The sequence below is a fragment of the Nyctereutes procyonoides genome, unplaced genomic scaffold (assembly GCF_905146905.1).
Source record: "Nyctereutes procyonoides isolate TBG_1078 unplaced genomic scaffold, NYPRO_anot_genome, whole genome shotgun sequence".
Classification (NCBI taxonomy): Eukaryota; Metazoa; Chordata; class Mammalia; order Carnivora; family Canidae; genus Nyctereutes; species Nyctereutes procyonoides.
Genome location: NW_026575121.1, coordinates 47,236,397 through 47,263,780, shown reverse-complemented (window position 1 = coordinate 47,263,780; position 27,384 = coordinate 47,236,397). Strand labels below are relative to the sequence as shown.

The 27,384-nt window shown below is 41.3% G+C and overlaps 1 protein-coding gene across 1 annotated transcript in view; it reads right to left on the bottom strand.

Moving 5' to 3' along the window:
• Window positions 1–4,810: 4,810 nt before the first annotated feature.
• Window positions 4,811–27,384, bottom strand: part of HS6ST3 (heparan sulfate 6-O-sulfotransferase 3) — a 625,872-nt gene continuing 603,298 nt past the window's right edge. The window contains exon 2 of the mRNA XM_055335595.1: window positions 4,811–5,758. Coding sequence (XP_055191570.1) covers window positions 5,050–5,758 — 709 coding nt within the window. The 3' untranslated portion in view covers window positions 4,811–5,049. The remainder of the gene's footprint in view (window positions 5,759–27,384) is intronic.

Genomic DNA, 27,384 nt, shown 5'->3' with positions numbered 1-27,384 from the left:
TCTCAGCTAGAAGTCATGGCTAGAGAGTAATCCAATAAACTCTGTGTGAAGACGTTAGCCTGTGACAGCCACTGCTGCATTTCCTCTCTCTGGCAAATGTGTAAGGGTGCAAGGGGACTCATTTAACACCAAATAAAACCTTTAAGAACCAAAGTAGTAAGTTGCTGATAAAATTCCAGAGACCTGGGGAAGAAGTAGAGAGGAAGGGAGATGTTTTTGAGCAGGGGTTCTATTGATCATCCCTTACACCTAACTATTCAGGCTGTTACTGATTCTGTATATTTCTGACACTGAGCTTCCCTAAGGAGTTGTGAGCATGTTCCCTCAACCTTCATCTTGAATCAGTTTGGAATTGTCTGGGGGTGAACAGCCAGCATGAGGTGTTTGAACGTCTGTGCTTCTCAGTCTCCCCTGAAACACTGCCCGTCTCTTGGACATTTCACTCCTAATGAGATGATTCCTCACTGGAGGCAGGGGTTGTGAGCCAACTCTGTCAGTCTCCTTGGCATCTTCTAAGTCACTGCAGTTCTACAAGAAGGTAAGGAAAGACATAAATCAATAAAGACTTAGATTTAATATTCTTGCAATTCCCAATCCTGATACTGATGCTGAGCAGTATAAAGTCGTAGGGAAGGCTATGAAGACAGGACTGGGGCTCTAAGCAACTTCCCTGTTAATAAACTAGAAATGAGAAATCTTTTAACATCTCTGAATCTCCATTGGAAACTACCAGATGGAATAATGAACAGAGGTCCTATGTATCTAGTATACAAGAAAGTCATGAAGATGAAATGGGATACTAAATGTAAAAATGTTTTGAAAGCATTAAATACCATACAAAATTATGAATTTTAATCTTTTCCTTTGCAAAACATATGATGAAATAGATAACTGCAAAAAGCACTTGAAATATTTTTCAATTCTCTTTTGTGTCAAAGACTGATAGTTTTATCAGTATTAATTTTCACATTGTTTTTTTTTTCATAATAGAACCCTCCTCCCATTTATCAAGGCACATGGCAACCAATAATGAAGACATTTCTTGGCTTCCTTTGCGTTTAGTTGTAGCTAATCACTAGGTTCTAGCCAGTGAGAGATGAATGGAAGTGATACCTGCTACTTCCTTCCATGTCCTCTCTGCTGTCTGAAATACAAATGAGATGGCAGGAGCCTCAGCAGTCACTTCGGACTATGAGGATGGAAGGCACATGTTAGTAAGAAAGAGCAACAGGAAGGGGGCCTGGGCTCCTTTAATGTCACTCACCAGAGCTATCCAACCAGTTTGCCTTTTAAATGAGAGGACAATGGCTTTGATCTCATTGAAGTCAATTATTTTGAATTTCTCTCTTAAAGTAGCCAAATAAGAATCTTATCCTGTGGATTTAATATTTGTTTTCTGATGATCTATGCTCATCTCCTTGCCAGAGCTACCTCAAGTAGACTTTCTTCCCCATATAAATACTATCTCTACTCAGACTTTTGAACAAGTCCTAATATCAAGTCAACAAACCCTTGCTTGATTCAACTGTGACAAAGTAACCTCCTTGAGATGATAAGAAACACATAGCAGGGCAGCCTGGGTGGCTCAGCACTTTAAGTGCCTGCCTTCTGCCCAGGGCATGATCCTGAAGTCCCAGGATCGAGTCCCACGTCAGACTCCCTGCATGGAGCCTGCTCCTCCCTCTGCCTGTGTCTCTGCCTCTCTCTCTGTGTGTGTGTGTCTATCATGAATAAATAAATAAAATATTTTAAAAAAAAGGAAACACATAGCATACATGATATCCTTAGCTGTTGCCCAACACTGATTGCTAATGTTGTTAGTTATTAGAAGGAGTATCCAAAGAGTTCTCAGGGCAGATTTTCTCTGGTTACCAAGAGTAGACTGCCAAAAAAAAAAATCAGATGGAGACAGAGGAGATAGTAGGCCCTTTAGTATGATAACTTAAGCACACACACAAACATGCACACAAGTCCCATTCCAATCTGGGACTGCCCTTGTCAAGAGAAGGGAAGGAATGTCTACCTGGGAGTTGGAGTCAGTAGGATGTGGAAGTCCCTCTTGGGCTTTTAACACCAATGTATCAGGAATTGATTTGGTTTTGGATCTTAAAGCTGACTCCCCATGGATCCCAAGGCCCAGAAGTCTTCTGTTGGCATCCCTTCTCTGAGAGTCACTCAGCATGTAGGTGTGCAGTCAATTTTTGAAGAACAAACTGTGTCCCTACCTCTTCATTTCTATCAACATAGGACCCCAGGGATATGACAAGCGTGCAGCTTTAGAATGAAATGATATGAGGGTGGAAGCCCATGTCAGTCTTTTTAATTTGCTCAGCACTGGCCTCGGGCCAACACAAAGAGATGGTTTCTCCTCTGAACATCCTGATATCTGGTCTCAAGTGGAGCACCATACATCACGCCTTCAGCGGCAGGCTGTGGAGAGCCTTTTGATATAAATCCCGAGATGCCTAAGGAACAGTGTGAAGTTAGCAGAGGCTGCCTCCAAGTCTCAGCTATGCATGAATTCCCTGCCAAAAATTTAAAGTGAGTTTAAAAGAAACAATCTGAATGCTTTCTAACTTGTTTTGATTTTCTACATGACAAAACACTGGATTGTTATTGTGTGTGCGTGTGTGTGCGCGTGTGTGTATGTGTGTGTCACAGTGGCAGACTGAAGGATAATTTGCAGCTCTGCCATTCTAGGCAGAACATTAGATCTTAACATCGAAATGCAAAGAGAGAGAGAGAGAGAGAGAGAGAGAGCGCTGCTCATTAATTGTAGCCTTAATCGTCTTCCCTCTCTATCTCAGGAACAAATTGTCAGTAAGGGAAAAGCTAATATTTTGTGAGTCTAATTTCTACCAGCTAGCAAGCAATATTTACTTGGTCCCTTTAGTATGTATGTCTCGAAAAGTGTAAGCGCCTAAAAAGTAATCAATCTCTCAGCTTGTTGGTGGGTCAGGGATGTGGAGAGGGCTGGACTCACCCAAGGCAGCATGGCTCTGGGTCACTGCCGGCTTGGTGCTGTTGCAGCTGTACCACACACGTGGGTTAGAGACCAATCCTTCAGGGTTATAATAGCTGGCTTCTTGCATGATTGGCAGGAAGCTTTTATCCCACATGGAAAACATGATGGAGTAGAAAGAGCTTGCACTCTGCAGTCTGCCAGGCCTGGCATACAATCCAGGAGGAAGCTACTTATTGTCTGTGGGTTTCACTTTTCTTATCTACGTAATTGGGCCTAATAATATCTACCTTGTTGTGAACAGATTTAAAGTATGAATAGTCTCCCACAGTAACTGACACAAGGGAGGTCCCCAATAATGCCTTCCCTCACATGGCAGATGAAACCAAGGGTAGTGAGAGAAGCATCAAAGCCGCTTCTCCAAATCTCTCTGATGGAGACACTGGGCTCCCCTCTGCGCAGCCAGGCACTCTATGAATGCTTGTGGGTTGATTGACTCTCAACCCCAGAGAGAGTATTCTGGAGGCTGAGACGTGGCTTATGTAAAGCTGGCTTAAACATCAAACATGCTAGATATCAATGAAATAGGCTTTTCAATCTGATTTAGGGGTTTCAGTCATTTTGCCTTGAGCTCCTTGAAAGGATTGATCAGATCAATGTTGTGAAACTTTCTACCCACTCTGATCCAGCTACTGAATGCCAGGCAAGGGCTTTCTATTCCCTTTTCCATACTTCTCCCCTTATTATTCGATGAACTTTGTGTTATTGTAGTTGTGACTGAGAAAATTTGAAAATAAGAAGCAATTGGCAATGCAGCACATTTTCCCTTCCTGCTTTATACACTCCAGCCAAGCTGCCAGCTACAGCCACAGCCTAACAACAGGTGAAGATTCCGTGGGTAGAAGAAAGTTACCAGGCTGGAGATACTCAAGAGGTTGGGAGGTAGAGTCTGTCTAAACTCCTGGGACAACCAGCCCACTGAGTTCCTCTGTGTCTCCTGGCCTAAACCGGCTATCATTTATTTAGTGACCTTAAAGATCTTTTGCACTTGGGCTAGCTAAGCTCCTAATTTTTGGGCCAAATTTGTTTTAAACATCTTTGCCTCTGTGACAACAGAATTTCAAACTTGTCAGTACCATATCAAAGATGATGCCTGCTCCAAGGAGGTAAAATGCAAACATTCCTGAAAAAAACTAAAGTTCTGAAGCCTGTTTGGAGATTTGAGACGTCATTTAGTTATCCTCCTGCTTTTCTCCCCCCTTTCATTTATTAGTCAGTTCTTTTCGAATGAAAATAAAATCGATACAGTGTGATCTCCTTAGGCATTAGTTAATAAGCATATTTTCTCCTAAATGGTAGGGACCAACACTCATTTCTCAGGGGCCTGGCACATCTGTCCTGGTTCCACTAGCTGTTCCCTAAAAGATAGGGAGAGGAAGCGTGGCTCCGGGCTAAGACGTAGGGGCTTTGTGGGGTGCAAGTCTCCAGTGATGGCCAAGAGTAGGGTAATCTTGTTTAAAAAACAACCGCAACAACAAAACACTGTTACTTAGGATTTAAACTACATTCAAACAGGGTTTAAGACGAGAGCCAACAGCCAAGTGAGGGTTGGCGTAAAACCTCATCTAAGGGCTGGAAGGGACTTCTCTCTCTCTCTCTCTCTCTCTCTGGATAGACCAGTATTTCCATTACAGAGACAGTGTGAAACAGACCAGTTTTAGCAGAACATCCAAGCCATAGTCTGGCTTTTTATGTGTGCCTCTGTGGGTTCCCATGGTCCTGCAAAGGATATTTTCAACAATTGTTTCCTTTCTGGTGCTTCTCTCCTTGCCCTCCTAAGGATGTCTCTCTTGGATTCATTCCTACCCTACTTAATATCACAGATTGAACAATGTCAGGGAAAAAAAAGAAGACAGATCATCTCCAGCTGGATAAAGATGAAGACAAAGAGGAAGCAGGTGTCCAAATCAAGCCACATACAGCCAGATGTCCTCAGAATGGCCCATCGTCCTCCAAGGTAACCAGCGCCACAGAAGGTCAGTGCACCTGCTCGTCCTTCCCCTCCTGAGGAAGGAGATGGCAGGGGGTCACCATCTCACCACCTGGCTGTTGTAGTCCTCAGTGACTGCCCTCTCCGTGTTCCCATCCTCTTTGGGCCACCGGTGGCCCCTATGCTCCCGCTGCAGCCTGCGCTCCTCCCGCCTCTTTTGCCGGTCCCTCTGGTGTTCTAGCTGCTTGGTGTGGTGGTAGCGCTGCTGGAAGAGATCTTTCGCGTACTCGTAAAGCTGCACATCCAGGAAGTTGAGCTCCTCGATGTGCTGGCGGGCGCCCTCGTTGATGTCCACGTTGGAAGCCCGCGTGATGTTGAACTGCGTGAATGGGGAGATAAACTTGAGGTTGAATGTCCTCTCGAAGAGAAACTGTGTCTTCCTCTGGAATTCCGTGAGCCCGAAGAAGGCCATGTTCTTCAGGTTGTTCTTGGCACTCTGCAGCAGGATGGTGTTCCTCTCGCTCTCATTCATGAATGTCAGGTTGTAGCAGCCCACCAGGCTGAGGTCGGCCAGCATGCGCACCTGCCGGTTGTTGGCCAGGTTGTAGGGACAGTCCATGAACTCCCGCAAGCTGACCCCAGACCAGTCGTCCCCGGGGTAGCAGGTAGGCAGCTCATCCGGGGTGGGGCTTCTCCCATCACACATGTGGAGGGAGGTTTTCCACGTGGCCCCCCTCTGGACGTGTTTCCACTCGCTCAGGTATCGTGACACCGGATCCCGTAACATGGTGATGTAATAGAAATTCCTGGAAGAAATGAGAAGGAAGAGCATCAGTCTCTGACAACTATGGCTCTGGGATTCTCTACCTCCATAGTGTTTATATCAGCACTGAGTCAACGGGCTCTTCTGCCAAATGCTCCCGCGAGAGTGGTTCCCTGGATTTGTACCTATCAGGCAAAATGTTCCATATGTGCATATTTTCATAAACATGCATGGACCAGTTTTCAACACCATTTGTTGGGTGTTTCCTCGCTGCTCCAGTGTGGGGAGAGATGCAGTGGGGGGAAATAGATGATTCGTTCATTCAGGAGTTTACTCGCTGATAAATTGCTCCTGGAAATAATAATACCTTACGTTAAGAAAACACACCATGATTTTTGAAAGTTATTCCTCCACCAATATTTTATTTGTAGCAGATGTGGGACTGTGTGATAGGGAAACATGCAAGGAGGCGTAGTGATTTATCCAAGGTTCTGGGACTGAAGAGGGCAAACCTGGAAGCCAAGGCTCCCTAGTCTTTTCCATTTACACTGCTATTCTGGATTACAAGGTAGGTGGAGCTGGAGGGAGGATGTGTTGTGTGTGGAGATCAATATTTACTGGGCACCTACCATGTCCTGGGAACTGTGAGAGATGCCTTATGATACCAACACCAATAATCTTCAACACAACTTCGTGAATGGGTTTATTGTTACTTTTTTTTTCTTTTAAAGCTGAGAACCTAGAGACTGAGAAAGGTGAAAATATAGCCCAAGATCCTAGAACAAATTAATACTTGAACTGCAATGGAGCCTAAGTCTATTGATTTTAATGCCTCTGTCTTTTCCTGTGCAGCATATTGATATTTTAAAAACAAAAATACAAGTAGTATTTACTGAATGCCTATCGTCAGGTACTGTGGTTATTATAATCACAGGTCTTACCTAATGGCATCAGATGGAACATTGAGAAGAAATATATTTTTTTAATGGTTAGATTCAGAATGATCCAGTAAAAGATCAGAGTGCTTCTGGCTTTGAGGGGCAAGAAAAGTGTAAAGAAGCAAGAAGAGAGTTGGAGAAGTCGACAGGTAAAGACACAACACAAAGCATTAGAGGAGAGTAACTATTGATTTAAAACAAGGAAAATCCTTCTCATAATTTGAACAACCTGCCAATGGAGTTGGCTGCCCACCCTGCCACTGGCACCAGGAGGGACACTCCGAGTTCCCCTGAGCAGACAGATGATCCTGAAGAGTTCTGAAAGGAACACTGGGCTTCCCTTTGCCAAGCTAAACTGGATTCTTAAAAAAAAAATTAATACCCAGTAAAAGTGATGACAAACATAAAGGCTTTAAGGATGTAGTGCTTTTTATGCCGCTTTTAAAAAAAGAATCAATGAACTATAATATTTAAAACTACACATTTACTATATTTGGTTATTTTGAATGTCTAGCCAGACAGTTTTGAAATGTGCTAAGGGAACTACAATATCTTAAGAAACGCTAGCTTCTCCTTAAATTAGAAAGAACGTGCTGAAACTGCCACAGACAGGCCAGCTTGAGCCTTTGCTTTGCCAATCATCATTTTACATTACTCTGTTGTCTTTTGCGGTGACAGAATGACAATTCCATCAGTGGAAGGAAATTTCCCGAAAGGTCAGTAAGGAAAGCAGAAAAGTACTGACACAGCTTCTGGGCTCCACAAGGAAATGTCAACGGGCAAGTTTTGTTTAGAGTGGGCATTACTATAGTTGAATATTATATGACAGGTCATTATTAATCCTGCTTTGGTCCTATGTCAGGACTTGTTCATGTTTCAATTTTACAAGCAGAGACTGATTTTTATTTCACAAAGCAATTGCATAATAAATATAGAAACACAATAACAATGATAGTGATGTGACTCAGGTGGGTTAAGGATGCCAAACAAATCAAGACAGAGGAATTTAAATCAAAGAGATCTTTGCACTGAGTCAAAGATGACCACAGATGGAAAATTTATAATTTTCCTGTTAATTGGGCAAAAACAGATAACACAAAAAAAGGATTTAAGGAAAAAAGATGATGACAGTCAATTTGATAAGTCTCAACCTCATTCGTGTATCTCAGATTTAGAAACAATCCAGATTTTTAAAATAATCATAAGAGCTGGAGGATTTTAGGGGCAAAAATCATAATGGGTTGGGACATATAAAGGCTTAACCAGAACCTGCTTCTGGAATCTTGGTGGCTTTTGTCTCACTTGGAAAAACTGGCCATAGAATTCCCAGGGCCTTCATTCCTTTGAAAACTGACATGGTCTCAAAGCTGACCAAAGCTGGCTTGGTTTAGGATGGCATTGGTTTCAAATTTAAGCTCATTCAATTTAACATTGTACTTGACAATGACTAGCCAAATGGTAGGATGATGTTTCCATAAGTAAAATAAGTCCCAAATGTCTGCAAGTTCAACCAGCCAAATAGATAAGAGATCAATTTGTAAGTAAAACTCTGACATCAAAGACACAGAGATGTACTGGTGGGACATTTATATTGGTAAAGTACAACCTTGTCCCATTTTATGGTTTGGAATGGAGTGGCTCATAGCATTTGGGCATCACTTTAGTCAGATATCGTCTTGTGTATGCTTGGTCTAATTGCTTAAATTCTGACAAGGAGTCAAAATAGATAGTTAGAAAAATAGTAAAAATAAACCAACACTGTTGAAGAGTACTCGACTATTGGAGAAGAAAAAAAAACACTTAAAATTGATCAATTGTATAATTTTTTTCTCATTTCTATTTTTTTCTCTATTTTCATATGCTTCTCTACTTTCAGACAAAGAACTACAAAGATCACTATTGAAATGATGTCGACGTCCAGGCCACACACCCAGTGGTTGCTATGTACAGGCTTGCTCCAGTTTCATAAATCTGCTCACTCCAAAACAACGTGAACTCATTTACTTCTATTCTCCAAAGTCCTGATTCAGTTTCTAGGGAGAAGTCTTAAAATATTTTTTTTCAATTTTTATTTATTTTATGATAGTCACACACACACACAGAGAGAGAGAGGCAGAGACACAGGGAGAGGGAGAAGCAGGCTCCATGCACCGGGAGCCCGACGTGGGATTTGATCCTGGGTCTCCAGGATCGCGTGGGCCAAAGGCAGACGCTAAACTGCTGCGCCACCCAGGGATCCCTAGGGAGAAGTCTTAGAGGGTTGTGTACTACTTAAATTTGCAAGTTTCTTTTTCACTGTTCAACAACACAATGGAAGGTAAAACAAAGCACAGAGGACAAGCACCCCCCGCCCCCCACCCCCAGCAAAGGAATTTGTTAATTCTGCAAAAGTTAATTGAGCCTGGCATTTGCCAAGCACCCAGAGCAAGACATCAGGGATTCAGAGATTACTAACACATTGCCCTCAAGGGGATCGCCGGCACCCAGGGATTTTGGTGCAATGAAAGAAATGCTAACTACTCCATTAAGGGAATGTTCTACCAATCTCCTGGGACCAGAGCAATCTCCAAGACAGATAACTTTATTTGTTGGTGACAGCGTCCTGTCAGCAGGTCAGCGGCTTGCCACCTACTTCACTGAGAGTTTTGGGTGAATTCATTTAAGAGTGTCTGCAAAGCAATTGCAGCTCTTTAGAATTGTCATTCTTGTGGCCCCAGCGTAATGATGGCAGATGCCTGTGTACTCGGGAAGATCAGGAAGCAGAGCACTTTGGTTAGTTCAATGACGGCCTTAACTGATAATGATCAGATGGGCCGTTGTGGAGGACTGAAGTTCAGAGACACAGAACACACACTCTTTCACGGCTGCTTTAGAACCACTTTAGCATCTTGCTCTGCTGGGAGGCAATCGTATCATGCAATTCTAAACGCAGCCCGGAGGCTTGAGTGGCCTTCCCTCCGTCTCTGCTTTGTCCTTTGCTCATTTGCATCCTGCTTCCAGGTCTTTTCTAGTCCAGCTCAAGCCTCCATATCCATCTTGCCTGACTTTTTCAGCCCCTGGCATCACTTACTGCACTTTTAACTCGCATGTGAATGTCTTGGTCACCTCTACTCTCTGATCTCCTCTTTGATAACCGGACTCGGGCCTCATGTCCCAGAACACTTCACACAACGTCCTGCTCACGGTGGATGTTCAACATCCGATGCTGCATAAAAGAAATTATCATTGTCTAAGATAAATGTACTTGAATGACTAAGGTTCATATATTGTCTTTGGTAAATACACCTTTCTTTCCTTTCCTAAAACTAATCTGATATTATTTTCAACTCTCTAAAATAGGTAACAAGAGTAAAAAGAGACATAATCTATGAGTGTATCCATCATTTGATGTGATGGCCCACATGCAGAGAGAGAGTCAACAGAGACTTTGGGTAAAAAGTAGAGTGTTTCAAACAACAGGTAATTAGTAGCAATGAGGTGGCTTTTTAAAAATGTGAAGCTTACTAGTTTTCTTCCCTATTGCTTCAAGAACCTGTATTTCACCAAGCAGTTTATTGTATAATTGCTCATTTCTTTAATTAGCAAGCCATTTAATTAACACACGCTTATCGAGGGTTTGTTATGTGTAAGGATCTGCTCTAGCAAACGTGGAGAACATAAAAAAAAAAAAAAAAGAATAAAACGCCCTCAAGTGTTGTGAGCGTAAGGATGGTAGATTAGAAAAAGGCACTCGGTAGCAAGCTATGAGGTAAGGAGTGGGCAAGTGATATTTAAGAAAGTAGTTAAGAATGTATAGGGAGCAGTGGTCAAATTCGACCAGGAACTTCATGTTGTACATTTCACAAAATGTTTGTTCTATAAATGAATGAATGGTAGGAGGGCATAAGCTGGAAGAGGATGCTGAGACCAAGTGGCCATGGGCTCTGAATTCAACTGTCTATTGCTAAAACGGGAAAAGCATTGATTTAGGAAGATTCATTTAGCAACAGTGTTCGGGATAGACAGAAGAAAGCAGAGCCAGGACAGATATTTGGTAGCTGTGGTGAAGGGCCAGCAGGAGAGAGCCCGGAACCGTTGGTGCTACTGAGGAAGAATCAGGGACAGGTTCATACCATACACCCATCTGACATAATTCTCTCCCCACTCAGCACTGCCAGCTTCCTCCAAACTACCTTTTCCTCCTCTGTATTTTCTTCTTCCCTTCTACCTAATTCCTCCCTCTCAATTCCTCAATGAAAGAAGACAGAGCTAGTATGTTCATCAAAATGGCAGAATGAGGAATATACCTGTGGAATGACCCTGCCTGTGGTGATTAAAACAAATACTCACTTTTATGAGTCTATCGCTTGCCTAGCCAATGAAAACACATCTGGAAGAGCCTACAAAATGCTATGTTCCCAGGGGAGATTAAATAAATGTATTCCTTCCACCACTAGCCTAGCCCTAGTAAAATTAAGCAACAGAATTAGAATCTTCAAGGTTCAAAGTTCTCTGCATTGAGAAAAACCAGCTCAAGTAGAAATGCCTCCAGCCAACCTTCTGTGATGTCCTCTGAGGAAGGGATTTCTACTCCCCTGAAGTTTGTGCCACTCGTGTTTTATCTTCATTCCAGTGACCAGTGACTGCCCTATCCCTTAAACAGGCCTCATGCCTTACTCATTATCCCCCAGAGCATCTGATGCATGACCTTATACAACATGGTTGTTCAGTGTTTGTGGAATGAATAAATATTTTATCAGCTATTGTTCCAGGGATTCTGATAGTCATATCCCTGGGAAACTGAACTTGTTGCCTTACCCAACAAAGGTTGCCCAGGCTAATGGTTCCTCTTAGCCCAGACCTTGTGAAATATATGGGAGATAATCCATTTCTCCACCTTCCTCTTGCCCTACAGACTTTTCAAGGAGTTTTCCCTAGATAATCAAATTTTGCCAAAGCACAAAGAACATTGTGAGCAGTTGTAAGGTAGACCTGGGAGGTGGGGCTCATCTGAAGGAGACCCTTGGTCCTCCCATTGGAGTAGTACAGACGTTTAACAGTATACATCTTAAACATAAGCTGATGTGTGTAATTTCAAATAGTGAAACTTAGCTCCCCCTCTACCCCATTGTACTGTGCTGGAGTCATTTTCCGAATGCTCAGAACGGAATTAATTTCTCGACTCTCTTTAGAGCTGCACACTCATTATGGGCTACCCATTCTTCATTATCTCAGTAGAGTATTATCTGCGCTATACTGTATCTGATAGGGGGAACTGTGGCAGTTAGAGCTTGGCAATCAGGCTGCCCTTTGACACGGTGATGAAAAGGCCTTTTATTCAAGCCTTGAAAACAAATTAAGGAATTTAAGAATGATGTTCTAAGCAAATGGGAAATTGGGAACTATGATTGTTAAGTATGGTAATAAAGAACTTTCAGAGGCTGACAATGGTGTGTGTCAGAGCAATTGGTTCCAAGGATGTCCAGTATTGTGATGAGAAAATGGAGACATGCACATGCGGTTATCTTACTTCCCACAGAAGCCACGCATCCCCCACCATGTGGCCGCCACTCCTCCCTCATGGCAACTTACAAAGCAGCCAGATCCTTCTAGCTAAGGCATCATTTTACATGCTACCCAGAGATCTTGACCCTTTTCAACTGGTAAGATAGAGAGAGAGGAATGCTCCAGCCCATAGTGCTTCCCTTAGAAGAGAGATGCTTCTCATTCCTTTTTTTTGCCAGTGTACCTGCTACCTTTAAGGGAGAATATTTTAGATGTAGCTGGCCTGACTTTTTTTTTTTTTTTTTTAAATCAGTGATTCCCCACCTCCCTCGAGTTAGAAATGTAGTACATTGTCACTGTGGAAAATATGAGCAATGCAGAACAGCAAAAAAAAGAAAAAAATTAAAATGATCTATAATGACTTCACTCCACTCAGATATAGCAGTTACTCCCAGTTAAATTCATATTTCTTTCTTTACCGATTTGAGCTCATAAATGAACATTATATTTCTAACCTGTATCTTTAAGTCAAAACTACAGAGTTGAACGCTTTTTCTGTTTTATTTAATATTCTTCTATAAGAGTGTAATATTCCAATTATAGATGTACCATAATTTATGTGACTAATCTCCCAGTTTGGGACAATTAGGCTGATTCTGTTTGAAGGAAGATACATATAAACAATAATCTGGTGAATATCCTAAGCCATAAATATCATAAATATTTATGCAGGGAATAAATTGCTAGGAGTAGGATTCTGAGTCGAGAATTGCCCCCATTTCACTGTCATAACGCCAAAATATAGCTGATCATAGTCAGCAGAGGAGAGGACAGGGCCGTTCTTGGGGCCTGACATCATGTGCCTACTTGGAAGCCAAGGCAGGGCTATGAAACAGGCTTCTGGCTCTGCTCCCTCCTGGCTGGACCGGGAAGGTGCCCTGCCTGGGACGTGAACCTAAGATGGATGTTCAAGGACCGGCCAGGGCGGGGTTTGTGACATGGTGGTGTGGAAACGTTCTTCCAAAAAGATGTGTTTATCTTGCACTTCATGAGCAGCTGGAATATGAAATGAGAGACAAAACATTTGTGGAATCAAATCCCACTCATCCGTACCGCAGCTATATTAAAGCCGACATCTGGATCAGAAAGACGGAGGTTCCTCACCCGACTATATTGGGGCCAGTCCTCAAAGAAACAGGCCCCTAAAGCTGCAATTTTTAGCTGTCAACTAACTTTAATTATGGGAAGCCACGCACGGCACTAAAGCAACCAAACAAAAGCGTGAAATAAGCGGCTTCTGGACCACACTGGGCATTTCTCAGGGATGATCCTCCACCCTCCAGCCTCCCCAGAGGAAGGGGTAGTATTTATCAATAAGATAGAATTTTAAATCCTGTCACGTCGCCGCTTTATACTGACACGAATCCTAGGAGCCTCAGACTCACTAAAATGCCATGATTTTCAGGTGGTTGACATATTTGCTTTCACTTTCCCCCAAGTGGTTGCTGCAAGAATAAATTTCAGGGAATGCATGTTCCAGGGGCTTGTTTTTGCTATCTTGCTGAGTACAGTTCCTTCTAGTACAGTTCCAAATGTGCCAGGGAGGGTCCTGCTCTCATGCATTATTCAGGGACTTCCGTGATTATTTGGTTCAGAGGCGCCCTGCTTTGCGCTGCCTTGCTGGGATTTCGGTGCGAGGACGTCTCAAGGCGCTCCGCTCTGCAGAGCTGTGGTTTATGCATGTGGGCATCCACCTGGAGCCTGGAGCCGCCCCACAGTGAGATAAGGCCCAATTCCGTCTCACTTGCGGCTCTAATCCCAGCCGGGCAAAGCAGAACACCAGATAGTACACTCAGATTGTGTTATCAGGCCATGCGTGTTCAGCTGGGCTCTCTTCTTAGCTAATTTCCCAGACGCCGCTTTTAGCAAATGTGAGAATTACACAGGGTAGAAGCAACGAGGTGTTTCCATTGCAATTGTTTTGCTCTAGCCAATTTGGAAAGGAAAAGAAGTAAATCAGGATATTTAAGAGCAAGGCACGTGTTTCAATATTTAGGTTTCTATCTGACAGCTTTGATACAGATTTCCTAAAAATATCCCGGGAGCTGAAAAAAAAAGTCGTCTCTGTCCAGATTTTGCTGTGCTCTTCCATAAAAGATTCTTCTGAGTTAGGATTTTCCTAGACTCTGCTATCAGGACTTGGCAATCATTTTAGGATATTTCACAAAATATCTGAGAGATCCTCGCTTGATTCCATCCCTTGCCGGTTCTCAAATAAAGAGTGATTTGGAGGTCACCCAATTAGGCAATGATGGAGGAGCAAGCTAAAGTAAAGTATGCAAAGTTTCACGTGGAACAAAAATTGCTATTGATGACAATATAAATGGCTAACAATTTTTGAGTGCCATCTGTGTCTGGGTATAGTTAAAAGTTACGTATGTCTTCATACTTGCATTAACCAGTTTAGTCAACAGAATAACCCGTTGAGTTACACAGGCTTTTAGATGATGTCAGTGATTTCACAAAGATCTCACAAAGAGTTCTGATGGTCTTTTTTTTTTTTTTAAATTTTTATTTATTTATGATAGTCACACAGAGAGAGAGAGAGAGAGAGGCAGAGACACAGGCAGAGGGAGAAGCAGGCTCTATGCACCGGGAACCCGATGTGGGATTCGATCCTGGGTCTCCAGGATCGTGTCCTGGGCCAAAGGCAGGCGCCAAACTGCTGCGCCACCCAGGGATCCCCTCTGATGGTCTTCTAACCTCTTCTAGGAGTCAGGCTGTCTTAGAGATGAAGTTTGTGACTTAATGCTGTTGTGGTCCAGGCTTTGTTGAACTCAAAGCTCTAGATCCAAAGTGAGCTCTAGATCCAAAGTGAGCATCTTAGGGTGAGGGGTTTGTGGTTACCTGTGGAGAGTGAGCAGCAGGAAATGAGGGTGACACAGCATCCTATTGGGTGGGGTGGGGTCAGGGGGCTTATCTCAACCTCTGGAGTATTTGGGTCCAGAGGGTTCTCTAGTTAGTCACAGCGTAGCTGTTCCGAAACAATGCTCCTGACTCCAGTACACACACAAAACTGCATAACAAATTTGCACTTGAGCTTGAGAGACAAGTGGGAAAGTCTGCAGTGCAGCTGCATTCCTTTTTCACACTCCCGAGGAATCCAGAAGCCAAAAACTGTAGTAATCTCAGGACAATGACGGATGCTTGGAAATTGTAGTACAAGAGAATTCAAATAAGCCAAAGCCCGTGCAATGCCATAATTCTCTTCCTGGCTTTAAAATAAGTCTTTTTTGAACACAATAGTACGAAATCTCAGAAATGTGTTCAAAGGAGGTTGCTGAATCCTGAAGTTGACCTTTACTTAGGAAGATTCAAGAAAATACAAGTCAAATTCTACCCATCTGGACCCAGCCAGAGCGCATAATTTCAAGCATGTTGGAAACTTCACTTAAGGTGCACTGGAAAGACAATAGGTTGGTTGTCTCAGAAAGATCTGGATTTCAATTTTGAATCCACCTCCCTCTTCGTGTGACCTGGTTGGCTTATGTGACCTCTGGGAGCCCTGGTTTCCTCATCTAAGAGCCAGGGTATAAATGCTTACTTCACAGAGTCGCCAGAATAAATATTAAGTGTGACGGGGCCAGCAGTAGCTGATGCACAGCAGCTCCTCCACTTACATGCACAGCAGCTCCTCCACTTACACGCACACCCTCCCCTTTCAACACCTTTCCTTCCTCGATGATGATCACAGCCTCAGAAACTACCCAAGTACAGTGAAGTTTTAAATGTTAGAAAGTTCTGTTAATCACAAAAAAAAAGAAAACAAACAAAAAAAACCCCCAAAACCCAAAAACCGTGAATGCTCTTCTATTTGTAAACATGCTTACAGTTTTCAAAATACTTTCCTCTTCCTTTATTTCACTTGATCCTCAGTAAAAACTATACCATAGTAGCATTTTACAGATGAGACTGATACCCGGGGATATGGAAGGATGATCCTGAGGTAAAACAACTCAAAGGCATTGCAGTAAGACTTCTCTTTGTTTTCCTCTCCAGCCACTCTACCCATTTGTTTATTTAAAAATATTTTTCGGGGGCAGCCCAGGGGCTCAGCAGTTTAGCATCACCTTCAGCCCAGGGCGTGATCCTGGAGACTCGGGATGGAGACCCGGGATCAAGTCCCGTGTCAGGCTCCCTGTGTGAAGCTGCTTCTCCCTCGGCCTGTGTCTTTGCCTCTCTCTCTGTCTCTCTCTCTCGTGAATAAATAAATAAAATATTTAAATAAAAAAATAAAAATATTTTTTGGTTCTGTCTTTCATGCCAAACACTGTGCTAAGTTCTTGGAATGTAATGGTCCATAACATGCAGCCTGACCTCAAACAGTTGACTGTGTAGTCATCTTTGAGATCCTACACTGTTGTGTTTTGCTCCAACATAGTCAAGTTAGAATGAAAGCATGGAATTTGCACATTATTCTACAGTTTGGAGGTTTCGTTGATTTGTATATTAGCTCATATTCTCTTTGAAATCCGTGGAGAAGGGAGACGGAGAAGAAACAGTCAGAAATGCCAGGATATGGATATACCTTTGGTTAATATTTAAAGTTGTAGAAAAAAAATCTGAAATAATTAACTGGTATTTCTAAGCAAGCAGTGTTGCTGCTTGAGTGTTGCTCAATCTGGAGGCACATAATGCCAGTCTCTCTTTCTGTGATGCCAGCAGATCATTAGAGGTGATCATTTGAGGATTGCAAAAATGGTGATATTCTAATTCTATCATTTCTGCTTCATTTGTTAGCTGCAATGTTTCTATAAGGAAAAACTTCCCCTTACCCACTGTTTGATCCCCCAAGGTATAGTGGATATATGCAGGAAAGGTAGATGAATGTTTGACTCATGTTATTTACTGGTTTTCACAATAATAGACTGCTTTCCTAGAATCCTCCAGAGGAGTTTTTGTGTGTGTGTGTGTGTGTGTGTCATTTGTTTTTTGTTTGTTTTCATATTATTATTACCTTGTGAATCTAAACAGAGTGAGTTTCAACCCATTGCAGGCATTATACTTATTTGATGTTCAAATTATGTACTTTTTGGCCAGCAGGAATTTATTCAAGATGGAACCTGAGTCCCTTTATACAACCCTTGTAAGCCCCTTATGCATATTTTTAAAGGATCTTGAACATCACAAAGGTTCCATATTAACAAAGACCAAGAAAGATGGGGAGTGAGAGCCGGAAATATGCCACCGTTCCTACAGAACAAAGTGATTGCTGCTCAGTCTCTCCTCCTGGCCATCGCCACCTCTCTCCGTCCCCACCAGGCAGTGTAACTGCTGCTTGTGCTAATTATACCTGAACATTGAGAGGGAAACAGACCAGAAACCATCTTTAAATTTCCTATGTCCTATCTAGTCCCAAAACATCAGGATTTCTGCTTTAATTTCTTCGTCTTAAATTAAATATCATGTGTACATATTTTCCTCTGTGCTAGGAACAATAAGCAGGACTAGTGACTCACTTGTGACTGGATGCCAATGTCCCTCCACAAACTGATCTAGGAGAAACCAAATAGTGCTGGAAGTTAACTCAGAGCTCCAATCAGGTTCTCTTCCAATATCCACTGATTCCCTATAACAGCCTGAGCACCTTCCAGAAGCCCAGCCTATCATGTGGACACTCCGTGGGATCTTCCAGCTGTAGTGGACTCTAAAGCCCCGCTGTCATACTGCCTAATTAGTAAAGCAATGACAGAAATTTAGAAAAGTATATGCACGATAACTTAAATGCTCCCAAGAAAGAAATCAATTCGTTCTGTCTAAACTTTGCCTTGGGTGTTCCCTTCATCAATTCAAGTGTGCAGCAAGATAACCTAAAGTTGCAAATATTTTTCTTCAGGCAATTGAAGCATCAGAGAGGTAATAGCTTTCAACATGCATTTCTTAGAGATTTAAAAACACTCAGATGAGGACACTTATTTTCCCACTTTACTCTGCTATATGTAAATCAGAGAAAATAGTCCTTAAGATGTTCCAAATAAATGTAGCTTGGGGTTGCTAGAGTTAGCTTTACCTTCAGGCAATAAATACCTGGATTTAAAAAAGGGGACGCATCCCCTAAGAAGCAGAATAATATAACTGTAACGCCTTTGCTTTGTGAACTTCCCTAAACATACCACCTCTGCATTTATTATTTCTCTTGGTGATAAGAATCTGAGTTTAATAATCAGTAAAGAAGTAGTCTGTCTTTTAAAAATTGACACCGCTCCCGTCTTGCATTGAAATGATGTGAAATATGCTGATGTTAATCTCAAATGAGAAACAATTCAAAGCCATTACGCAAGCAAACAAATGTAACCAAAAAGAGAGAAAGAGAAAGAGAAAGAAAAAAAAAAAATCAACAGAAAACCAGCTGAAAGCAGTTCATCAGCTTTAAGTTTAGTTTTTATTACAGCCACAAGAGGGCTCTCAAATCTTTCCAAACACTAGGTAAGTGCTGAGAACTGTTTTTCTAGTAATTAATTTCCACAAATCAATACTACCTATTAATGTACATTACAGAGACAAGCTACAGACTTCTGACACTTCATGCTCAAGTTAAAGAGAGAGTATCCTATAAAAATTCTAGGGGCCTGCAGTGATTGTAAGTCAAAACCAAAATGAGTTGCACCTGTGATTTCCTGTGTCTGCTCTAGCATAAAAAATCCCAACACTGCACATTTCATCAAAGGTTAAAACTGAATTTGAGGCACTGTGTACATAATGGAATACATTGACCTCCAATGCATTTTAAAGGCTGTTTGCCTCCTTCCACCACATCATGCACCCCCAAAACAGCCAAGGAGGCTGATACTCAAAAGTTAAAATGCAGTGACCCTTTCCTGGGGCCCAGTGGGAGGGTGGGGGTGGTAGTTGCTAGAGTCATTAGTTCTGGAGGGTTTTAGTTCATGCTGAGAGCTTTAGGGTGTTGATGTTTGCAGCCTACACTATAAAAGACGCTCCACAAAAGAGGGTATTTTAACTCTCCGTTAAGCCAGAAGGTAGGGGTAGGATCTATTAGTGGCACTTGGGCAGAAAAGGAGGTTTCAGCAAATGAGAACAGTCTGGAAGGTCCGCTTTCTCCAAAGCTATAGCAAAAGAGAATGCCACCTATCACGCCTACCTCAGGCAAAATATGGGAACAGAACAGAAGTGCTCCTAAAACATTGTGTCAGACTCATTAAAATATCAAAATCATCCTTGTACAAACTCAGAAAGCCCCTCTGAGCTTTGATATGAAATGGCTTTTGATAACTGCCTTTTCTCTAACGGTAACATAGTTCCAGTGAAGGGTAAGGATTGGTAACAGCTTTATTGCCATAGGGCAGGAGTATTTCCAAGGCATTTTGGGGGATGCAGACCTTCTCCTTCTGGACACCTTGTTCTAGAACTGGCAACACAAGATGGGGGGAGGGGGGTGGGGTGGACACCAGCAAGGACAGAGCAATTGTCCCTCCTGATCAGTTTCCACACATTCATTTATTCTGAAATTAAGAATTACCATAGAGTAAATGCCTGGTTGAAGAAGGGCCAGTGTTCTGCCTCTGACTCAGGCACCCAGGAGATGTGCTAGGGAAAAACAAATTCTCTCTCATGAATCCTACACTGCTTGGCATGTGCCCCCAATGCAAATTGAACTGAACCTTGATGTAAACTGTGAATTTTTAAGTAACATTCTTTAGAGTTAGTGGTTCTCCAAGTTTTTTTTTTAATTGACGTTTAACTGACACGTAATACATTTGAATGACCCTTGAACAGTGCAGGGGGTAGGAACACCCACCCTTGGCACACTTGAAAATCCATTTATAACTTTTGACTCCCCCAAAACTTTACAAATAGTTTACTGTTGTCCAGAAGTCCCACCTTTAACAAGTGATGAACATGTGTTTTGTGTGTCGTATGTATTATATGCTGTGTTTTTACCATAAAGAAAGCTGGAGGGATGCCTGGGGGGCTTAGCGGTTGAGTCTGCCTTTAGCTCAGGGCCTGATCCAGGATCTGGGATCGAGTCCTGCATTGGGCTTCTTGCAGGACTCCTGCTTCTCCCTCTGCCTATGTCTCTGCCTCTCTCTCTGTGTCTCTCATGAATAAATAAATAAAATCTTTAAAAAAAAAAGCTGGAGAAAGGAAAACGCTATTAAGAAAATCATAAGGAAGGGGAAATACATTTACAGTACTGTCTAGGCATTTATTTTAAAAAATCTGCCTGTAAGTGGTACAGTTCAAAATACACATTGTTCAAGGATAAACTGTATTATAGTAGTTACAGGTATATAACATAGGTATACAACATTTATATACATTATGAAATGCTGAACATTATAAGTGGAGTTACTGTCTGTCAGCAAAGTTACCACAATATTATTGACTATGTTCCATATGCTTTTCTACCCCCTTGACTTATTTATTTTATAACTACTACCTTCTTGTACCTCTTAATCCCCTTCATCTATTTCATCCATTTCCACTAATTTTTTCCTCTCTATTTTTGAGTCTGTTCTCTTGTTTGTTTCTTTATTGTTTTTTGTATTTCATATATAAGTGCAATTATATGGTATTTCTCTTTCTGTGATTTATTTTACTTGGCATTATACCCTGTAGGTTCATCCACGTTGTCACAAATGGCAAGATCTCACCTTTTTTATGGCTGAGTAATATTTCATTATAATATATTATGTATATATATCTCACAATCTCAATGATATACATACATATCTCACACATCTTCTTTAGCCATTCATCTAATGAAGGACTCTTGGGCTGCCTCCATATCTTGGCTATTGTAACTAATGCTGCAGTAATATCAAGGTGCATATGTCTTTTCAAATTTGTGTTTGATTTTCTTTGGTTAGATATCTAGTAGTGGAATTGCTAAATTGTAGAGTAGTTCTATTTTTAATTTTCTGAGGAAACTCTATACAGTTTATCACATTGGCGTACCAATTTACATTCCTATCAACAGTGCATGAGGGTTTCTTTTTTCTCCACAATCTCACCAACACTTATTATTTCTTGTCTTTTTTATTCTAGTTATTCCGACAGGTGTAAAGTGATATCTCATTGATTTGCATTTCAGTGGTTTCCCAAGTTTAATTCTCAGTTTAAGTGGCAGTAGTCCCTCTGAATTTGCCTAAATAATTTCTTTTTTGGAATTTCAAAAGGTGCCTTCTAAGAGATCACGTTTTTTTCAGTTCTAATCCAGAATTCTACTCAAATCCTTCCTCTTTATCACTTTACATCTTACTTTTGCGCTGTCCCACATGTATCCCAGGATAATTTCATTTATGCCACCTCAGAATGTTGACTTTCTCATGGGACATCACTTGTTAAAGCATTCTGGCCATGACCTGGGATTGAAGTTTAGTCTAGGACTTAGGTGTACCCATGAGGGCCCTCAGGTTGGTCTTATCTCAGAACCCTGCCCTTCCAGAAGGCAGCTAGGACTGAGGCAGACCTTGGGAAGGAGGACATCAATCAGTAAGGAGATAGAAATGTATACTTAACCAATCCCAGGGCATTTTGTTTTTGGACAAAGTACATCTAGTCAAGTTTAATTTTTTTTAAAAAAAAATACATTTTGATCTGTATATTTAAAATTACTCAAGGTTATAAAGAGATGGAATTTCCCATCTCTCAGCACAAGACAAACTTTATAAACTGCATGTGTGTGCCTCTGCCCCTAAAATTCACATGTTGAAACAGTACCCCCCAATGAGATGGTATTAGAAGGCAGGGCTTTGGAGAAGTGACTAGGTTTAGATGATATCAGAAGAATGAAGCCCCTATGATAGGATTACTGTTCTCATGAAAAAGAAAAAGAGACCAGAGCTTGCCCTCTTTTTTACCATGTGGGGATACAACAAGAAGACAGCTATCAGCAAACCAGGAAGAAGGTCCTTACTAGACAGCAAATCTGTACCCTGATCTTGAACTTCCCAGCCTCTAGAACTGCAAGAAATAAATTCCTCTTATTTAAGCCATCTAGTCTTTGGTATCTTATAATAATCCAAATTGACCAAGAGAGCAAAAGGTGTTTTTGAGAAAATAGGGGAACACTTTGTCCACCATCCTTCTCCTCTCATAGAATATCTGTTGCAACATATCTGACCATGCTAAAACCTGCTTTCTAAAGAAATTAAATGACTAAATGATCTTATGTCATGGGCTGGGGTTGGGGCAGAGTTTTTGCCGGACTATCTTTCTTAATTTAGAATTCACCAGCCCAACTGCTTGTCTTCACTAATCAACTCAAAACCCATCATTGATCTGCCATTGAGAGGAGTTATGAGTTGAATTATGTTGGCTGTCCCAAGAGATGTTGAATCCTAACCCCCAATACTTGTGAATGTGACCTTATTGGTAATCAGGTCTCTGTAAAGGATCAAGTTAAGATGAGGTCATTAGCATCTCCAGTATGGCTAATCCAGTATGGCTGGTGTCCTTGCAAAAAGGAGACATTTGGACTCAGAGACAATGTGAAAAGTGAAGACAATGTGAAGACACAAGGAGAAGATGGTCATCTATAAGCCAAGGAATATCTAAACATACCAGAAACTATGAGAAAGGCGTGGAACAGATTCTTCCTCACACAACTGGAAGGACTTAACCTTGCCAATGACTTATTTTAGACTTCTGGACTCCAGAACTATGAAACAATAAATTTATGTCGTTTTAGCCACATAACTTTTAGTACTTTTGCTAAAACAGCCCTGAAAAACTAATGCAGAGGAGATATTTATTAGAGAAACAGAAGAACATAGTGCAGAGGAAACCCACACTAGCTAGCCACATTAATAAGCCTAGTTTTTCTCTACAAATATGGATGAACGATTAAGGTTTATGAAACATTTTAAGGAAAAAAATGAATAAACAGAGTAACTGCCTGGGAGAAATAGGCAATTTAATAAATAAAATGTATTATTATGACAATCCTGAAAAGTTATTGCATCCATTAAGTAAGAATGGGATAGTAGGAAAAAGAACATGAAAGAGTTCTTGGAAATTAATTTATATTCATATATGTGTTGGACTTGAAAAATACCAATAGATGGAATAAGCAATAGGATCCAGGAAACCTGGCCGATGAGGAGGGGCAGATGTGCAAAATATGAGAAATTAAGAGATTAGGAAATGGATTCTATAGGTCCAATACCTGTCTAGAAAAAAATTCCAATAGTAAAGAAAAAAACAAGAAACTATGGAAGAAATAATGAGTAAAAGTAGAAAAAACCATGAATTTTCAAATTGAAAAGTCCTGTGGAATTCAAGGAATGTAAATGAAATTCTAGAGCCTTAAAGATAAAGTTTCCAAAAACTTTCAGAGAGGAGGGATCGAAGAAGAGATGAGATAAAATAAAAAATTAAATTGTTAACAATTTTCTTATCAGAATTCTGAATGCTAGAAATATTGGATCAGTGACTTCAAAATTCTGAGGGAAAATGCCTTTAAAAATTGAATTTCCTGGGACACCTGAGTGGCTCAGGCAGTTAAAGCACCTGCCTTTAGCCCAGGGCATGTTCCTGGAGTCCCGGGATCTAGTCCCACATCAGGCTTCCTGCACGGAGCCTGATTCTCACTCTGCCTATGTCTCTGCCTCTCTTGCTCTGTATCTCTCATGAATAAATAATAAAATCTTTTTTAAAAATTGAATTTCCTACCTACTCAAACTATCAATTAACTGTAGACTAAGAAATATTGACATGCTCAGGAAATTTACCTCTGCTACACTCTCTGGAAAGAAAAATCTATATTCTAGAAAACATCCAAACATAAGTAAAAAGAATTCCATGAATAAGAGGTGCTATCTAAGACACTGAATTAATAGTCTATAAGGAAACATTTACTAGGATGACAACTCAGACATCCATCCCCAAGAAGAGGAGGAAAATGAGAGGTGAAGTGAGAGAAAAGTGTTTTCCGTTCAACAAATACCAGGATTCATAGATTGTATATTTTAGATAATAATGATGAAAGAATTCTTCTTTCCATAAGAAAAGAAAGGCAATTGACAATTCCAGGAAAAACAAAAAGATGAAATAAAAAGTCACAACAAGATGTGATGCAAACTAAAACATGGCAGTATTTTAAGGACTGAATGGAATGCATGAAAGGAGAATCCACTTGATTTGGTGCACTTTGGAGGAACCAGTGTACATTTCTTTTTTGTGTGAATCCAACCACACCATTTGCGAATATTTACATGGTTACATTAGGCATGTTGCTTACTGTTTTGTTTTGTTTTTAATTTTTAGAATCATCTTACAGAACAAGTTTAGAAATCTGTGTTTCATTTAAGGCCGGAATGAAAATATTCATAAAAGCCTTACAAAATGAAGGTAAGGCTGACAGATATTGAGGGTGGAGTGAATTGAGGGGGAACAAAGGAATTAAATGTACCTTAATGTCTCATTTTCCATAGGGAGAGTCAATACAACTCTTAGAGACAGAGAAAGAAATAAGCTTTTATTCACTGAGAAACAAATACTTGTTGAACCCCTACATAGCAGGGGTAAGAGTAGAAGTGGCACAACAGTAGAGGCTGTGGTCCAGGATCTTATTCCCTATTGCACAGTGACACCATCAGTGACAGAGTGCATAATGGAGTATATCCTTCCAAGAAGGAGAGTTGCAGGTTGATGCTTTTTCCCACTCTTGCATTCAGTCAAAATTACATAGGAGAGGTTCTTTTCAAGTCAGATGTAGAGCCCACACCATACCCCTTTTTTTGTGTTTTTTACTTTTCTTTCCTATTTTTGTTTTTATTCTTTTGTCAGATCCTAGGATAGCTGTGAGATACTTAAACCTCCACATATGCTATTATTTTTCTGGAAGTAAATTGCAAGTTTATCTTGATAGCCAACTAACTTCAGAACCAAGGGTTTTATATATAGTTCCTCTGCCATGCCAGATATCAGATTAGAGAACAGATAGGGCTGATCTCACAGGTACTATGATCAGAGAAGAACAGAAGGAAGCAGGTCCTGAGCCCTAAGAAACTCTAAAGATAAGAAGTTGATAACCCTCTACCATATTCCTTCAGGTTCAAATCTGCAGGAGTCACTGCAAACATGAAATCTTCCAGCAAATCCTAAATCAGGATATCAAAGATATGTCTCCATTGTCCAATAACAACGCTTAAGAGGAGCGTGCGTGTGTGTGTGTGTGTGTGTATGTATGTTTGTGTCCATTTCAGAAGGAGCAAAGACACCACATAGGATATTGTGATTGGGGGATCCCTGGGTGGCGCAGCGGTTTGGCGCCTGCCTTTGGCCCAGGGCGCGATCCTGGAGACCCGGGATCGAATCCCACGTCAGGCTCCCGGTGCATGGAGCCTGCTTCTCCCTCTGCCTGTGTCTCTGCCTCTCTCTATCTCTCTCTCTGTATGACTATCGTAAATAAAAAAAAAAGGATATTGTGATTGATAATGAGAAATACATATTTGGTGTTCATCTAGTTCCTGGCACAGAGCTCCCAAACCCTTGGAATTTCCTTAAGTGATGAGAGCATAAAGATGTCTTTTATTATGTTAATGAGGTGGCTGTTGGAAAGCCCCTGGATAACCTAAGGGTAGGAGATGGTTGCCAGGGGAACCTACCATGTGAGTAGTTCCACCTGGACCTTCAGTTCCAGACCTGACCACTCAGGAGTGAAGAGGGGCTGGAGATTGAGTTTGATAGCCAATGGACAATGATTTAATCCATCAAGTCTGTGTAAGGAAATCACCATTTAAAAAAAAAAAAAAAAGATTTCTGAGAGCTTCCTGGGTTGGTGAACATGTGATGATATGTGGAGAGGCCACAGAAGCTTCGCACCCTTTCCCCATACCCTGTCCCATGCATCTCTTACATCTGACTGTTCCTGAGTCATATCTTTCTATAATAAACTGGTGATCTAGTAAATAAAATATTTCTTTAGTTCTGTGAGCCTTTCTAGCAAATTAACTAAACCTAAGGAGGATGTGGAGGGAAACTCTATGAATTTGTAGCCAGTTGCTTAGAAGCACAGGTAACAGCAGCCTGGGCTCACAACTGGTGTCTGAAGAGGTGGTGGTGAGGTGAGGGAGGCAGTCTTGTAAGACTGGGCCCTTAACCCATGGGGTCTGATGCTATCTCTTGGTAGATAGTGTCAGAATTTGCTAGAATAGTAGGACACCTAGCTGGTGCCAGAGAATTACTTGGGGTGTGGGGGAACCCTCCACACGTAGTAATTAGGATTAGAATTACACCATGATTGGTTGACAGCTTTATAATGAGCAGAGCTTCAACTAATATTTGGGAGTAACTGATAGCTCAAAGCTTAAAAGTGAAAGGTTAGCAAGTTGACAACTGTTAGCAGGCAAACTGCCCTTCTATGCAAACTTCCCTGTTCCTATGTGCTAATGAGAAGGAAAAAAATGTTGAAAGGTTAATTTTTAAGATTCAACTTCCAAACTCTTCTCAGGAAAAGAATTCTTCTAGCTTAGTGGAGGCCTCATGGGCTTGTTGGGAAATATTGGCCAGCAGGAAGTTTCTAGTGGCAGAGTGTTTGAAACATTTGAAGAACAGAGAAGACTAACATTAACTCTTCAATTGATCTTTTGGGATTCTGTATTGTAAGCCCTCCTTGTCATCCCAAAATATTGGTAATGTCCGATATACAAACAAACATCTTGTACGGGTGGTGGATTGGGACAATCCAGGACAAACGGTTGAGTTCTTTAGCTGAGTCAGGATGGGAATGCCACTGAATTCAGGGCCTCAGAATCAAAGGTGACCTTGAAGAGGAATGAAGTTCTCCCAGTGAATAGAAAACATGGGGAAGGAGATATGCTCCCCTGCCTATCCCCCACATCCTGATTCTGACAGTATGATCCCAGTCCACCTAGGGGATCCCAGTCTTACCCCCAAGCGCATGCACTCTCTAACCAAGGGTGCCCCATGTCCCAAGTCTATTCTGACCATATTCCTTCTGATCTAATAGAAATTGGATCTTCTAGCTTGGCTGTGACTTGGGCTTGAGACCCAGATATTCCTGGTTCTTCCATACTTCCATCTTGGATTTCAAGCTTTAATATTCTTCACATTTTAAACAACGCTTTCTTGGGGTATAAAAAGACTAAATTACAGTGGTAGGTACAAATGGTTATTTATTATAATGTGTTTGACTTTCTAATTTGTTTTTAATGAGGACTCCTATTCATGTTTTTTATTCATTAATTCACCCTGCAGATAC